This window comes from Amaranthus tricolor, chromosome 7 (assembly GCF_026212465.1).
Source record: "Amaranthus tricolor cultivar Red isolate AtriRed21 chromosome 7, ASM2621246v1, whole genome shotgun sequence".
NCBI lineage: Eukaryota > Viridiplantae > Streptophyta > Magnoliopsida > Caryophyllales > Amaranthaceae > Amaranthus > Amaranthus tricolor.
In genome coordinates this window covers 30,017,571-30,033,451 of record NC_080053.1, presented here as the reverse complement: position 1 = coordinate 30,033,451, position 15,881 = coordinate 30,017,571, and the positions used below count along the sequence as shown (strand labels likewise).

At 31.1% G+C, this 15,881-nt stretch overlaps 1 protein-coding gene across 5 annotated transcripts; it reads left to right on the top strand.

The window, feature by feature from the left end:
• The first annotated feature begins 10,326 nt into the window (after positions 1-10,326).
• Positions 10,327-15,790, top strand: LOC130817629 (probable arabinosyltransferase ARAD1). 5 transcript variants are annotated; one of them, XR_009043839.1, is made up of 4 exons: positions 10,333-10,558; positions 12,252-13,108; positions 14,008-14,719; positions 15,392-15,790. XR_009043839.1 is itself a non-coding variant. In XM_057683450.1 (3 exons), exons 1-3 carry the CDS (start codon positions 10,387-10,389, stop codon positions 14,563-14,565), a joined length of 1,587 nt encoding a protein of 528 aa, XP_057539433.1. In that variant the 5' UTR covers positions 10,327-10,386; the 3' UTR covers positions 14,566-15,340. The 5 variants fall into 5 exon arrangements, 4 of the variants coding, with proteins under 4 accessions (XP_057539433.1, XP_057539435.1, XP_057539434.1 ...); XM_057683450.1 differs by lacking the exon at positions 15,392-15,790 and having other exon boundaries at positions 10,327-10,558; positions 14,008-15,340; XM_057683452.1 differs by lacking the exon at positions 15,392-15,790 and having other exon boundaries at positions 10,421-10,558; positions 12,174-13,108; positions 14,008-15,337.
• Positions 15,791-15,881: the final 91 nt, after the last annotated feature.

The window sequence follows — 15,881 nt, the reverse complement described above, 5'->3', positions numbered from 1 at the left end:
TGGTGCTGCCTGCTGGCGGATTTGTTACTACTCTATCTATTTCATTTAATTGCTCTAAATAATAATCAAAAAAATTACACAAAATAATCTCATTTTTTTTATGATCTTTCAATAATAATCTCACATTTTTATGATTTATCAATTGAAAAATTAAACTGAAAATTGAAGAAAAATTTTAAAAGTTTACATAAAATATTCTGAATAATGAAAAAGTCAAAAAAAAATTTTAACATTTTTTAAGCATGTTTTTCAGTATTTTCTCTTAAATTATCTTTTTTTAAAAATCAAACTTGCTATAGTAAATTATCCAGTTAACGGGCTTACTCTAGGCAAATACTTTCTAAAATTTGGATTATTTATGGTTAATCAATAGGTGAGATTATTGTAGGAAAATTATAAAAAATTTGAATTATTCTAAGTAATTTTCCTATAAAATTTATTATTTTTTAGATTTTAGTTGGATATTAGTATGAAATATTAAATTGATACTAGTAACAAATTAATTTTTTAAAATTGAGTTTATATAATTTTCTCAGGGGCGAAACAAAATTTGTATGATCTTATTTACTTTTAGATGTTAAAAAGGACTAAAATTTTCGCAAAAATATAACATTGATAGTCTTAGAACTCCTAATCAGTAATATCACAGGAAGGCACATCATATTGCCAACACATTATCAACTGAGCTACGATTAACTAATAAATTATTAGGAGTTTATTAATATATAATGACCCTATTTTATAGGGCCTAGGAAGTCGGATATCTTAAATGGGCCTAAAATCTCTCTTGATTTTTCTAATAAAGAATTAGCATAACAACTATTTGAGACTAATAAAAAAGAATATGTAGCAACTAATTTGAAACAGAGGAAGTCAAAGATGTAAAACAAAAATGTATTTCTTTCTAAATTTGACTTATTCATGTTTAAATCATAAATGAATTTACATTAAAAGATATCAATGTAGAAATTACTACAAGAAAGCAATAATTAAAATTAATAAAACTAACAACAAATGAAATAGAAAAACTTACTTGATCAATTATATGGAAATAGAGAATAAATAAAAAAGAAAACCACTTCAGAAAAAATATAGTCTTTAAATCTAGAGAGTAAAATATATATTTGAACCTTTTCGTGTGTGGGTAGCGTTTTTTCTTTTATAACCTAGGTTGTAAAAGATTTTTTTAGAGTTAATATATTCCCTTTTTAGCTGCCAAAAAAAAAATCAAATCCATAAAAATTATAAAATAGGAGAATTATGGATTTGCTTTGTGATTTAAGATTTTTCGTTTCATCTATTATAATAGATGTTTGACTCTCACCAATTACATAAAGGTTTAATTCTCTCTTCCCGCCAATAGAGATTCTTTAGATCCCAAATAAAAAAAAGCATAAGATAGAATAGTGAACTAATTTGGCTAATTTACAATTCAAATAAAATGAAGTTGCAGTGCCTTTGAAATAGGAAATATCGACTCGACTCGAGTTTTGTGAAGACGGAATGAAAGCCAAGTTGGCTTGTTATTTTGCCTCTTATGTGCGCAAATGATCGCCATTTATTGTCATTGAAAAGCTCATGAAGCCTAGTTTCCAACCTATTTGGTTTTAAATTAATGCCATCTGTTTATTAAAAGTTATGATTAAAACATAAACACGTGTCAAATTTAATCTCAAAATGTTTGCGTTATAAACGCTTTTGAGCTCTTTTGTCTCTTTCATTTGTCATGATATAGTATATAATATATCTTGATTCCTGACCTTGAACATCAATTTAAAGTTTTTGTTGAGTCGATTCTTTAATAAGGTATCAAAAGTCAACATGACACTTAGGTCACGCGTTTGAATCTCATTCAACCTTAATTTAATTTCTAGTAAAATATTTAGCATTATGTATGAGAAAATCATAAGTCGCATCCACAGCTCCATCCAAAAAGCTCTTGTGAAAGGATGTAATAGAGTATATATATCAAAAGATTTCTACCTTCAGCTTAAATTTTTTATTAAGTTGTTTACAAACTTGTCAAACTTTTTCAATCCAATGAAAATCACTCTACCAAGATCCATATCACCAAAATAATTAGAATTATGCTAGAATTGATTAAAATCACTCTAAATAAGTAATGTAGTATAAATCCATAAACTATAAAAAGCCTCAAAGAGGTAAACACTATTAATCATTTGTAAATAAATAGTGTTTTTGACAGTTTGTTGCCATGTCAGAGGCGACTTCATCTTCTTATTGGCCACATCACCATTTAAGGGTTTTATACTGTGTTTTTTTTTCCTTTTCCTGTTCATTTACCTTCTTTTCGTTGTTTTTTTTTGCTTTCCTTTCATCTCATATTTGCTATTTGCCTGATTTTTTCCATGTACCCCCGATTTTCTCCAATCCTTGGATTTTCTAATTTTTTACTTACTTTTGATTCTTGTTAATTTTTTTTTCTCATTTTCTTCCTTTTTCTTTTTTTTCCCTATAGATGGAAATAAGGTTCAATGAAGAAAATCGATTTTTAATGAAATGGATAAATTTAGGGCTTCGAATTAATAAAATACAGTTCCTTAATCATTTTTCCTGGATTTTAATTCCTTTTTAGGTGAAGCGCAGTTTGATGTTCAATAGACGTGATCAAACACCAGGCCGGGTGGAAAAGGCCCATTGATGCGGGCCGGGCCAAAGTGCGGGCCTAAAAGTTCTTGCCCAAACCCGTAATATGCGGGCTTGCGGGCCTATGTTATATATTATTTATACATAATTAAAAATAAAAATTACAAATAATTGAAATAAACAAATACAATTGTTACATATTATACATAATTTAAAACACAAATTACAAATAATTCAAATAAACAAATACAAAATAATCAAATTATGTAACTAATTAGTGATTTGACAATCGTCATCTTCACGATCTACCTCTTCTTCCTCCTCTTCAACATTAAAAATGGTAGACCGACCTTGATGCAATATGGAAAAAAAGTGTTAGCATATGAAATAATCAAAATATGTAACTAATTGGATCAACTTAGCTCCTTTCGGACCGGGCCGGGCCGGCACGCGGGCCAAACACCAATCCCAAACCCGTTCCAAAAAAATCGGGCCACTTATTTTCTGCCCAAACCCGCCCATCGGGTCATATTTTGGTACCCAAACCCTCACTTTTTCGGGCCGGGCCGCCCATGATCAGGTCTAATGTTCAACCAATTTCAACTCTTTTTCAGGTATATAAAATAGTTTTCTTTATGAATTTTGTTGTTAATTTCTTTTTTCTCATTTTCTTTCTTTTTATGTTTTTTTTCCTTTGGTTGGAATTAGGGTTCAAATGAAAAAAAATTCATTTTTGATGAATTGGAGGAATTCAGGGCTTCAAATTAATAAAGTCCAGTTCATTAATTTTTTTTTTCTTGGATTTTAATTCCTTTTTAGCTGAACCGCAATTTGATGTTTCAAAAAATTTCAACTCATTTTCAGGTATGGATAATGGTTTTTCCTATGAATTATGCTGTTATTTTTTTCTCATATTCTTGCTTTTTTTTGTGTTTTTCCTTTGGTAGGAATTAGGGTTCGAATAATGAAAATGCATTTTTTCCTAAATTCATTCTAATTTCAACTCGTTTTCACGTATGGACGACGATTTGCGCTATGAATTCTGCTATTAATTTTTTTTCTCAAATTCATCCATTTTCTATTATTTTTCCTTTGGTTGGAATTAGGGTTCGAATGAAAAAAAAATTCATTTTTAATGAATTGGATGAATTTAGGGTTTCGAATTAATAAAGTCCGTTCCTTAATCTTTTTTTTCCTAGATTTTTAATTCCTTTTCAGATAAAGTGCAATTTGATGTTCTAACCAATTCAACTCCCTTTTGAGGTATGGATAATTGTTTTCACTATGAATTTTGTTCTTTTCAATTCATTTCTATTGATGACTGCGATTTTTTGGGGGAAAAAACTTTTGGGGTTTTTGTAGAGTTATTTGAATTGAGTTTGATTATAGTTGATCTATTTACTAGGTAAGTCTATTACTATCTTTCTAAATTCTTAAATGATTTTTTTATAACTAAATGCTTTGTTGAGTTAATGTTAAATGTTTTGATTTGATTATTTGGAAATGAGGATTAGAGTAATGGTGAAATTATTGGCTAATTGGATTTGCTTTTGTTAATAAAAGTGTATAAAATAATATTAAAATATTCGATAGTATAACTTGGGGGACTGCGTACGTAACACACGGTCTCACAACTAGTCTTTAAAAATAAGTACCAAATGACTAATAACATAACAAATATATTATAAAAGAGTATAAATCACAAGAATAAGCATCAAATATAGTAAATTCTCATGCTTAATTTTACCTAATTTCTCATAATCTCAATCAGGAACACTTTTTATGAATTTTATTTCCAAAACATTCATCAAGAAAGAAAGCATTTTCAAAGTCATAAATTAAAATTCTGATAGTTCTAATTTTAGTGGGAAAGCTAAAGAACCCATTAGAAAATGAGTAAAATGAGAAAATTACTAGGTGGGAAAAAAGAAAAGAGCAAACTTTTGACAATAATTCTTTATTTAGAACGTCTCACTATAAGATCGCTTTAATTGAGTTAGCCCAAATTCTTAAAAACATAATTGTTACCCTGTATAATTCAAATTTCGTTGTTTATTTATGTACTTTATTAATAGGCTGCTAATATAGACTCATCTCATGATGAGAAGTCTAATACAAGACTTGCCAAACTTTTGAGAGCAATGAAACTTAATAATTTGAACTTAGTCTTTGGCATGCAAGGATAAAGTTTTCAGCCCATTTTTATACTTTTAATTAAAAGTAGAAGTAGTGTTTTCTGTTATTTCTAAAAACCAACCGCTTTAAAAATAGAAGTAGTGTTTTCTGTTATTTCTAAAAACCAACCGCTACCCAATTCTTTTATTTCTTCTCTCTTTAAAAAAACCCTTAATTTCTATAGTTGGTTTGGGGTTATTATTAACCTTTTAGTTGATGGTCAACCCTTAATTTTGTCGTTTTAAGCTTTTTAAATATGATTAATTTGAATAAATATTCATTCTCTCCCTTCAAGAGAGTTGTTTTATCCATTTATTGGGTTGATTCTGCCCATATATTGGATTTTGATCTCTCTCCTCATGAGGGTTTGAAGTTATGAAGTTTGAATTGTAATTGATTTGTTGGTAGAGATTAATGCGAAAATACAGCAAACACCAAAATTGCAATTGCCATCAACTATATAAAATTCAATTCTATCTCAAGACTACAACAGATTGAAGCCCCTCGTAGAAGGCTGTGTCAAACAGCGATATGGAAGAGGATATTCAGAATTGTCAGATCTCATATACAACGATCGTTGTTTTGTTAATTTTGATTTATCTTTAATTAAAGTTGTTATGTACTTTCTAATTTTTATCTCTGATGTGGATGTCATATGACTTTTTATTAGTAAATCAGATATTATTCAAAAAAAGCACTGCTTTCTGATGCTACTTTTGTAAGAGACCATCTTTAAGTGAAATAATCTCAAAATAAAAAATTTATGTACTAATAAATTATATTAATAATCTATTTAATATATTTATGAGCCGTGATTCAAAATTAAACTCTCTCATACTAAAATTTGTGAATTTTCAAACGGGCCCAAATATAAATGCAAGGCTTCGTTTATAGACAACTTGTTCTAGAAGACTGTATTACATAAATTTTGTAAGCAACATCAAAAGTCTGTCTTATATGAGATCGTTTTAATGATTTTGAAATTGTAAGTAATCACTTTAAAGTTATAAATGATCACTATAAGATTATAAAAATTAATCACTTTAAAAATATAAGTGATTATTATATAATTATAAATAATTACTTTAAGTAAATAAATATATATTTGGTCGGGTTAATAGAAAATTAGAAATCGTGTCACCTTTCCTAAAAAAAACTAGGACGATAAAAACTTGTATGAATATTGACTATTGAGTAATAATTTTGGTCTGACACCAACCTGTTATACTCCGTATAATAGCTGTTCATTGGGTCGGATTGACTCGATTAAAAAATTTCATCCAATAATTTTTTTAGTCTAATTTTGTAGTTAGTTGGATTGACGAGTCTATATATATAATAATGTCATATAAAAAATAAAAAAAATATAAGGATATTTTTATGGCAATCAAGCCCAATAACAATTTGACTGAACCCTTTACATCAAAGCCTAATAATACTTCAACTTGTTAATGCCCCAATTAATAGTGATCTGACCCTTGGTCAACCCGCCCCATTCAACACCTTTACTTGGTATGATAATCATATATATAGAGATGACATTGACATTTTAGAATTTAGAGGTATGGATTAAAAATCCTGCTTTGAGGCGACAACTAAAAAATTAGAATTAAATTTAATCATTTACATGAATTTACCGTTGTGAATCCATATATGAGAATTAATACTCCTCAATATATTTCTCCTCGTTAAACTATTTTAGGAATTGTTAGGTTTTTATTCAAGATAAATTCAATAAAAACAAAAATTAAAATTAGAAGTATTCAAATTTAGGTCTAACAAAAGTATTTATTATTCAAAACATATAATCAACTAATTATAGATCTTATCAAACAATACAATGAACATCAAAAAGCTACTAATGCAATATTAAACGATAAGCTTATTAAAAATACATAACTTTAATTTCAAAATGAAATTTAGTAAATAAATAATAAATAATTAAAGCCTAAGTGACAAATGAAGGGATATATTGTTAGGCATCATTTGACCTAATTCCCCATCATCCTCTTTCTCAACATTATCACTTTTATTAATCATAGTATCCTTGGCTTCACTTCTTTGAAGATTATTTCAAGTTTTTAATTGAGTAATAATTCATGATATGATTAATAGCAGTATTTGACATTCTTAAGTTTATCAAATAATGATTTTAAGATTATAATTTTATTCAATGAATAATTCCCTTTTTTATTTCTTTATCATGAAATCTTTAGAAGAAAAATAATCATGTCAACTCTTGACTATGATAATTATAGCAATAAACTACTAAGTAATTACAACATCAATTAATGATTTTTTTTTGCTAAACAAATGGCTTTAGAGATTATAAATTATGATTTATTTAGATAACAAATAATATATACTGATTTTTAATGTCAAATTGATGTTTGAAAATCAATCATGTTGTTGATGCATATATTCAAGAGTAATATTTAGAACATCTCCTTTGGTATCGATAATGCTACGCAAAACAAGGATCGGATGCAATTCGCTAGTGTTAGTTGAGATAAATGTGAAGAATGGACTTCATGAGATGCTCTCCTTTACTAATGAGGATGATGACCTAGTTACTGTCCATGTCCAATATGATTGGAGGCCTCAACTATGTAGCAAATGTAACCAGATAGGCCACCTTGTGGAGTCTTGTCGTGCAGGTGCCGTGAGGCAGTGGGTCCCTAAAGCTCCTAATCCTGGCCCTAATGTCGACAGAGGATGGCTTTCAGCTAGTAGCCTCAAGGAAAGTTGCAACTATCTCGGAGCCTATTGTTCCAGCTCCTATACTTAACACGAGTAATGGCTTTGAGAGTTTGGCTGAATCGATATGTGAAGTGGAATGCTTAATTACCCATGAGAAAGAAGGCTCAGTCACCCATGAGAAAGCATGCTCTACCGAGGTTGAGAAGACAGATTCTTTAACTGCTATATGTGTACAAAATAATCGAACAACGTGTAACACCCGAATTTCCTCCCTTCCTTCATGACTCTGGTTACGTTTAAGGGGTTGGAAAATTCATTAAACGAAACTAGAATCGTGAAGGAAGGGAGGAAATTCGGGTGTTACACAGCGCCGGGTGCTTCAACCCATATACCCTATGCGTAACATACTATCCTGGAATGTAAGGGGACTAAATGTGGCTAATAAACAATAGGAGTTGGCTCGCTTCATCTCTAAGAATAACATTAGCCTGTTTGGTCTCCTTGAAACGAAGGTCAAGCGCTTTGGGCTTGGTCAACTCTATCACAACTTGTGTCCGTATTGTTGTCTAACTAATAATCTCTCCCATCATAAAGGTGGTAGAATTGTTGTGGGTTGGGATCCTGCTTTGTTGAAGGTTGATATCCTTTTGTGTTCCAGTCAACTTATTCATCTGGCGTGTACCCCTAACAATAGGAAGCCTTTCTCCTGCTCCTTTGTTTATGGCTTCAATGATAAGCATGAAAGAGTGCACTTATTCCAACATCTTGCGCCCATCTCATGCAGTGGCCCTTGGATTGTGTTAGGGGACTTCAATTGCTTAACTAACCTTGATGAGCGACTAGGTAAGGTGAAGTGATTGTGCCTATGCCCTGAAAACAATCCGGCTGGAGTATGCTTCTCTCATGCAACAGAATGCTAAGGTGAAGTGATTGAAATATGGGGATGATAACACCGCTTTCTTTCATCATAGCATTAAACACAGGGCCTCCCACAATAAAATCAATACTCTGGAGATCAATGGGCACACTGTGAGTAATCCTACTTTAATCAAACAAACTTTTGTTTCTTATCACTCTGATCTTTTATGTACTACTCTGGCGAACAGACATAGAGTAAATATGAATATTATTAATGTTGGACCAATCCATTCTGTAAATAGGGGGGATAGTCTTGATTTAGCTTTTAGTGCTGAGGATATCAAGAAAGCTACGTGGAGTATTGATGATGATAAGGCCCCTGGTTTGGATGGCTATTTGTTGACATATATAAGGAGACCAATACGCATATATGCTTTAATTGTAATATAAGTAACGATACGTACTCTTCCTTAATTAAGGTATATTCTTTAGTAGTACTAGTTACTTCAATATTTTTACGTTGCCCATTCAGAAAATACGAAGAGAAAATATATTATTATAAATTAATTTTATCTTTATGATCGAAAAAATATGCACGTTACGTAATTTATTTATTTTAAATTTCAAAGTAAGAATAACTCCTTACAATCAACTGGAGAGTAAATTTAATTTTTCTGTAAACATTAATTAGTGCCGTATATTGAGCAATTTCTTTGGTGTGAGCAAATAAATAATACAAAAAGCTGAATAATTTAAAATTTAAAGGGACTAAATAAGAATTTTAAATCATAAAAATATACTAAGGGTCTCGACGCTAACAGGCCATAAAAAAGGTCCGTCAATAAGAGTGATAGTTAAATCTCCATTATAAGGGTGGAAAAAAAACCTTTAATCACTAGATCAACTTATAATTATCACTTTTATTTGCTCAATTAAAAGTCAAACAATCTCAATATATTTTCATTATTGATTATATCTTTTGCAATAAATTTACATTTCAATAATACTTATTTGAATTTTTATAAGTATAATAATGTGGGAGAGTGCATTTTTTAAGTATCATAACCAATAATAAATTATGTAGTAGATCACGAACTTGCATCACTAATAACTAAAGAAAACATATAAAGACATGTGCATAAAATCTCTCAAAATTCTTGGGATTAATATATTACTCCCTCCATTTTAGTGACTTTTTCCTATTTAATTTTTTGACACTATTCATATTTCATTCTTAAATTGTATTTTATTCTTAATTTATAAGTTAAAATATAATCAAGTGGAATCTTGATTGATTTGTCTCAATGAAAATATTATTAATATCAACTTTTTGTGTTTTTTAATTATGCACAATTAAAGATACTAATACTTTAATAATTACTTTGGCAAACGTTCTCAAATTAAATAGGACAAAGTCATTAAAATGGGGGGATTATTTTGAGATAAGACAATTACATTCAACAAAACATCAGTAACATGATTTGAATAATAATGGTGGATCATAGACAAGATTCCTTCTAGTGAGCACGTTGGAACAACCAAATTGGCTATTTTAATAGGAGTAATATAATTTACTGTAAATTTAGACAAAATGATTCTTCCAATTGTTTTTAAAGATGCAAATGGAAAAAAATATTACAAATGAAAAAATGACAATAAAGATTCTAAAAATATTTATATATATTTTTACAATTTTTGACAATATACTAATGTTATTAGTATTTACTTTTTGCAAAATATTACTCCATAGGAGTATTTGTCTTCTTATATAACTTTTCAAATTTTTTTCCAAAATAACTAAGTTTGCAAAATAAAACAAATTTTTATTTTAATTTATTTTATTTTTGATAGTGATTCTACAATGTTTCTATTAATCTTACCCACAAACTCATTTTGTCATTAACGAATAAACTCATTACAAAATAGTATAATAAAATATATCGTGTGTGGCAATATAGCTTAATGGGCAATATTCGGGTACAAGATGAAACTTTAGAGAGCATGACTTTCTATTATTAGATTATAAAATTGGTATCTCCTCATCAAATGACATGTAAGTTTGTAATAATCAACTGCCAACCTTCAACAAGTTTACAGAATTCTCAGTTTCCCATTTTCTTTCCTCTCTGTTATCATCTTCTTCTTCAATCAACAATCCCTAATCAATGTGATTGCTGCCAATTCCCTATTTCCATACCGTTTACCGGATTCTACTCAGGTACTCTTTCTTCTTCTTCTTCTTCTTCTTCTTCTTCTTCTTCTAATCTTCTTTTATCATTCTTGAACTGGGATTTGTTTGTAATTTTATTTTCCTTTTGAGGTTTTTAGTTTTGAATTCAATGGATATAATGTCAAATGTGGGTTGATCTTTGTTTTTGCTATTGATTTGTAATTCAATGCAGTGTTTTAGTTGTATTTTATTCAGTATTATGATGATTTTTTCCTTGATTTAAAATATTATGTTTGTGTTCTTCACACGCTATCTCCATTTTAATGACAAAAGAGAAACATTAATCAATTTCTTTTGGGTATTGCATCTCTAATTCTTGAATAAATCTTTTCATTGACTATGATTAGTATCAGATTTTTGCACCACCCATCTGGTCTAAATTATTGTATAGAATTCTTTCATTTGTATATTTCGGCACATCCAAATCCCACATTCCAATCCCAATTCAACCCATTATTATATATTAGTTTCAATTGTGTAATGTCAATTGTGATATCATATATTCTACCCATAATTTCAGTCGCTGTGTATAATCTATTCAAATGTTTGCATAAAATGTGATAGTTCAATCTTCTAGCATTTTGAGTCACTGTAATTTCAAATGGGAAATCATATATTCAACCCATATTCTTCAATTGTAGTTTCAATTGTGTGTCATATTTTGTGTAAAGTAATCGGAATTCGGCACATAGTAGTTTCAATTGTGTAATTTGTATAATGATGTGTATTGACATGTTGTGTTTTTAATTGACATTTTGTAATTAATTGTTATAATTTTATCATCATCATGCCCAATATCTCGTTCAAAGGCAGGGTAGAAAAAATTAGAATGAAGTAAAAAAATACATGAAAATTGAACTTTTGCGGGTTAATTAATAACACACTCAAGTGTAAAATTTTGTTAGAGTCGAGATGCTTGCTTTAATTCATACATTGTAACATCTTATGGATTAGTAAAGCTTACTTAATTGCGTTTTTTATGCATTCTTTTATGTCAATTGTCATGATTTATCAATGTAATGCAAAAAAAATTGTTTAATTGTCCTTCAAAATCCATATTTAAAAAATTGTGCAAGCCCATTCCTAAAATTCTAAGTCCACCCCTGCTGATGAGTGATAAGTGCTGCTTTAGATGGTTTAAGTACTGTGCTCATGAGCTTTCTTCCATGATTCATTCTAGTATGTAGTATGTCAATTCTGCATCACACTCTTATGATAGAATGTATAGAAATAAGGAATTACATTACTTGGTCTTTGATGTTCTCGGATGATGTTGATCGTTATTGATATATACTCATCTACTCTATGAGTCTGCTCACCCACATTGTGGGATGCAATTTGCGTTAGCTTTTTCCTCCCAACGGCTAAACACATAGGGGAGGATGGATTACTCTCTTCATCTTTGTACTCAAGTCCATTGTAGTTTGAGATTACTTATTCTTGTGACTAAACATCTCCATTTAGTATAAAATCAATTTTTCATCAAGTATAATTCAAAGATTATACTGATATTTCATCATTTATGTATGATTTACCGACTGTTTTTAACGACTCTCTTATTTACTTTTTATTCTAGTTTGATCGAGTCAATATAGTTGCGTAGGTTTTTTGGGTTTGGACGAGGAATGATATCCACATAAGAATTATTGGTGATCTTTGTCGAAAATTGTTTCCATGGCAGACAGGAGCTCCTTCTTATTGGGGTTTTGTTGTCGGAATTCCTTGTTTTATTGGCTTACTGTCACGAGTATCCTCTTTCTGTTATCTTCTGTCTTTATGTTGCGGACATCAAGATGGCCGCATCATATTTTTCGAAATTCAAATGCCAACATCATATATGATAATCTAAATGCTGGTAGAAGATCACCATCATCTTGTGAAAGGGTTGTAACAGGACAAAGTGTGAGCAAATCAGTTCTGAAGGTTTTTATGTATGATTTACCGGCTGAATTTCATTTTGGACTTTTAGAATGGAAACCCGAAGGATCAAATGTTTGGCCAGATATTCGAACGAAAGTCCCTTCTTATCCTGGTGGATTGAATTTACAACACAGTATAGAATATTGGCTTACGCTTGATCTTCTCTTTTCGGAATATTCAGGGTCTTCGAGCTCTCGTATTGCACTGAGAGTTCGAAATTCTAGCGAGGCAGATGTTATATTTGTCCCTTTCTTCTCATCCTTATCGTACAATCGTATTTCAAGATCAAAAAAGCAGGAAAAGAGCATTTATGACAAGAATACACAGGACAAGTTGGTTGAATATGTAGTAGCTCAAAAGGAGTGGAAAAGATCGGGTGGTATTGATCACATTGTTATGGCTCATCATCCGAATAGTCTATTATTTGCAAGGAACCAACTTTGGCCTGCAATGTTCATACTTTCAGATTTTGGGAGGTATTCTCCAAATGTAGCAAATGTTCAGAAAGATATCATTGCTCCTTACCGGCATATTGTAAAGTCGTTCGTGAATGATACATCAACGTATGATAGTCGTCGTATCCTACTGTATTTTCAAGGTGCCATTTACAGAAAAGATGTAAGTTTATTTCTTGCCTAGTCCTTTCTTGAAGAGGTATATTATGCTGACTTTTGTGGGTTACTTGGTTGCTATCATGCACTATGTGCTGTTCTACTTTCTGCTACGTGGTGTATGTCATAAGGTGTTCAATACATACCTGATAACTTGATATTTACCCGACATTGAAACTGAACCTGACTTCAAAATGAATTTAAAATAATGTAAAAATCAATATCGACACAATACCTGATTTTAAACCGACCTGAAACACCTAACCCGAAATTGACCCGATGAACTGAATGAACGCCTCTATGTACATGCTTATCCTCACATAACTATTGTTCTTAAGTTTACTATTTTACCTTCTTGTTTCGATAGGACTACGTTTTTTGAGTGTTAATATTATCTCTCTAGCAAAACAGGTAAATGCTATTTGGTGTGATTTGAGGATGAAGGGCTTCCTGCTGGCCGCTACTTTAGTTTTCATCTTTGTGATCTGATGTACCCATTCAGTACCCTATTCCGTTACACCCCTGTGGCGAGATCATTTCGTAGACCCTCCCTATGTGGGGACGTTTTGTGCACTGGACTGCCTTTTAACTAATAAAAAGACTAAACCACTAAAACCAATAGGCACCATTCTTGCTCAAGCACTCAATTTGAATCTTCATAGATAGTTTTCTGTAGATCTCTTGGAGCATTGGAAGAAATAGTTGATTATCGACCCCTTTAACACTTTGGCATTGTCGTTGTTATTCCTTTATATGTTCGGCATTAGGTATTACATTAATCAGTTGGAAATTCGGTTGTCCCAATACTTTATACTGCATCTTGCAGCCCTTTTTATTTCCTTTAGTTAGTAGCTACTGTCTACCATTACTCCATTTGGGTTGCATCGTTGACATGCTATTTTACAGGGCGGAATCATAAGGCAAGAGTTGTTTTATCTTTTAAAAGACGAAAAAGATGTGCATTTCACATTCGGTAGTATCAATCGAGGTGGTGTCGCAAATGCTACTCTAGGAATGCAGGCCTCAAAATTCTGCCTCAACATAGCAGGCGACACACCATCTTCAAACCGCTTATTCGATACAATTGCCAGCCATTGTGTCCCTGTTATCGTCAGCGATGAAATCGAGCTTCCTTACGAAGACATGTTAGATTACTCTGAATTCTGCATTTTCGTGCGCACTTCTGATGCTGTCAAAGATAAGTTTCTTATAAATCTCATCAGGGGTATAAGCAAAGAAAAATGGACTCGAATGTGGTTAAGACTGCAAGAGGTCGAGAAGTACTTCGAGTATAGGTATCCATCTGGGGATAACGATGCAGTACAAATGATATGGAAGAGTGTAGCTAACAAACTACCGGCAGTAAACCTGAAGTTGAATCGACATAGGCGGTATGCTCATTCCTCAAACGCCAGTGTGAATAGAGAACCTCCAAAGTTTGTAGTACCCCATAATTTTTGGTAATATTTGATGCCAATTTTTAAGGTCTATTAACATTGTTAGAGTATATAACATGTCAAAGAACGAACTGAACAGGATTTTTTTGGGACTGAACAGGAACTGAACCGAACAGGCTCCAAGATATGTTATATACTCTAACATGCTCTGCTTAACATAGGTAAGAAATGAGAATATTTGTACTCAAAAGTTTTGGGACATTTTGTGATGAATTGAACAGGATTTTTTTGGCTAAAGGGAATCAAGATTCATTGTTCCCTTTCAGTTTTAGTGATTTGTAGTGAATTAATCCTCTTCTCTGAAAAATGTGTACAGACAATCAGTTCTTGTTCTGTGGCATTGCCATTTTTGGAATGTGTTGCAATTGAAAACACCTATAAATAGAAATCATTGCATTTAATAAGGACCGGAGAAAGTATATTTTTTAATTGGCAACCTTAATATTTTGTATGTTTTCTCTGTATGTTTCATTCATTAGTCTTTTCCATTAAGCCAGCTCAAATTCAAAATTTTGTATGTTTTCATAGTGATTTTCACATTTCAATTACTCAAATGCTCATACTTCAATGTCCATAAGCAGCTCCCATCTAAGCGGGGTTTAGGATGATCACATATACGTAATTTTACCCTTGTTAGTGAAAATAAAAGATTGTTTTCGATTGATCCTTGATAGTAAAAATTATTAGCAGCTTCATATATCTATTTACACTGAGTGCAAAAGGAAAAAAAAAAGAAATGGTTTAACTGCTTAGTTAAAATGATTATCAGCTAAAGATGAATTCAATTTTGAAAGATACTAATTTTTCCCTGAAATTAATGTAAGTTCTTGCAGTTGTCTACTTAAGAGAACATGAATGATTTTCTGCAGCCTGAATGAAATGCATCCCTCAGCATGTCAAAACAGCCGGAGCAAAGAAGCACAGTTAAGGATTGCAGATGAAAGCGATTTGGATCGTAATTCGTAATGGTTGTAGGCTGTAGCAGAGGTGTCAAATAGGGTTCGAAAGTTTTTAGCATTCGAGAATTTCGTTTACTTCTTACATATGTAAATGTAATATAGTGGCAAAAGCAGATGATGTTCGATTTAGCTGGAGAAGCCAAGAAATTATAGACTTGTAACATGTAAAATATATTGCATTGAGGTAACAAAATGTTACTTACAAAATGTAGGTAATTTTTGGGTTTAAAACTTCAACTCTGATAGTCTGATTTAAAATGTTTGCACCGTAAAATGTCTAAATAAGATTCGAAACATGTTAGACTGCAGAAAGCAGTCATGCACCAAACAAACTCGCTTCATAAAAGGTAAGGGATTCAAATGA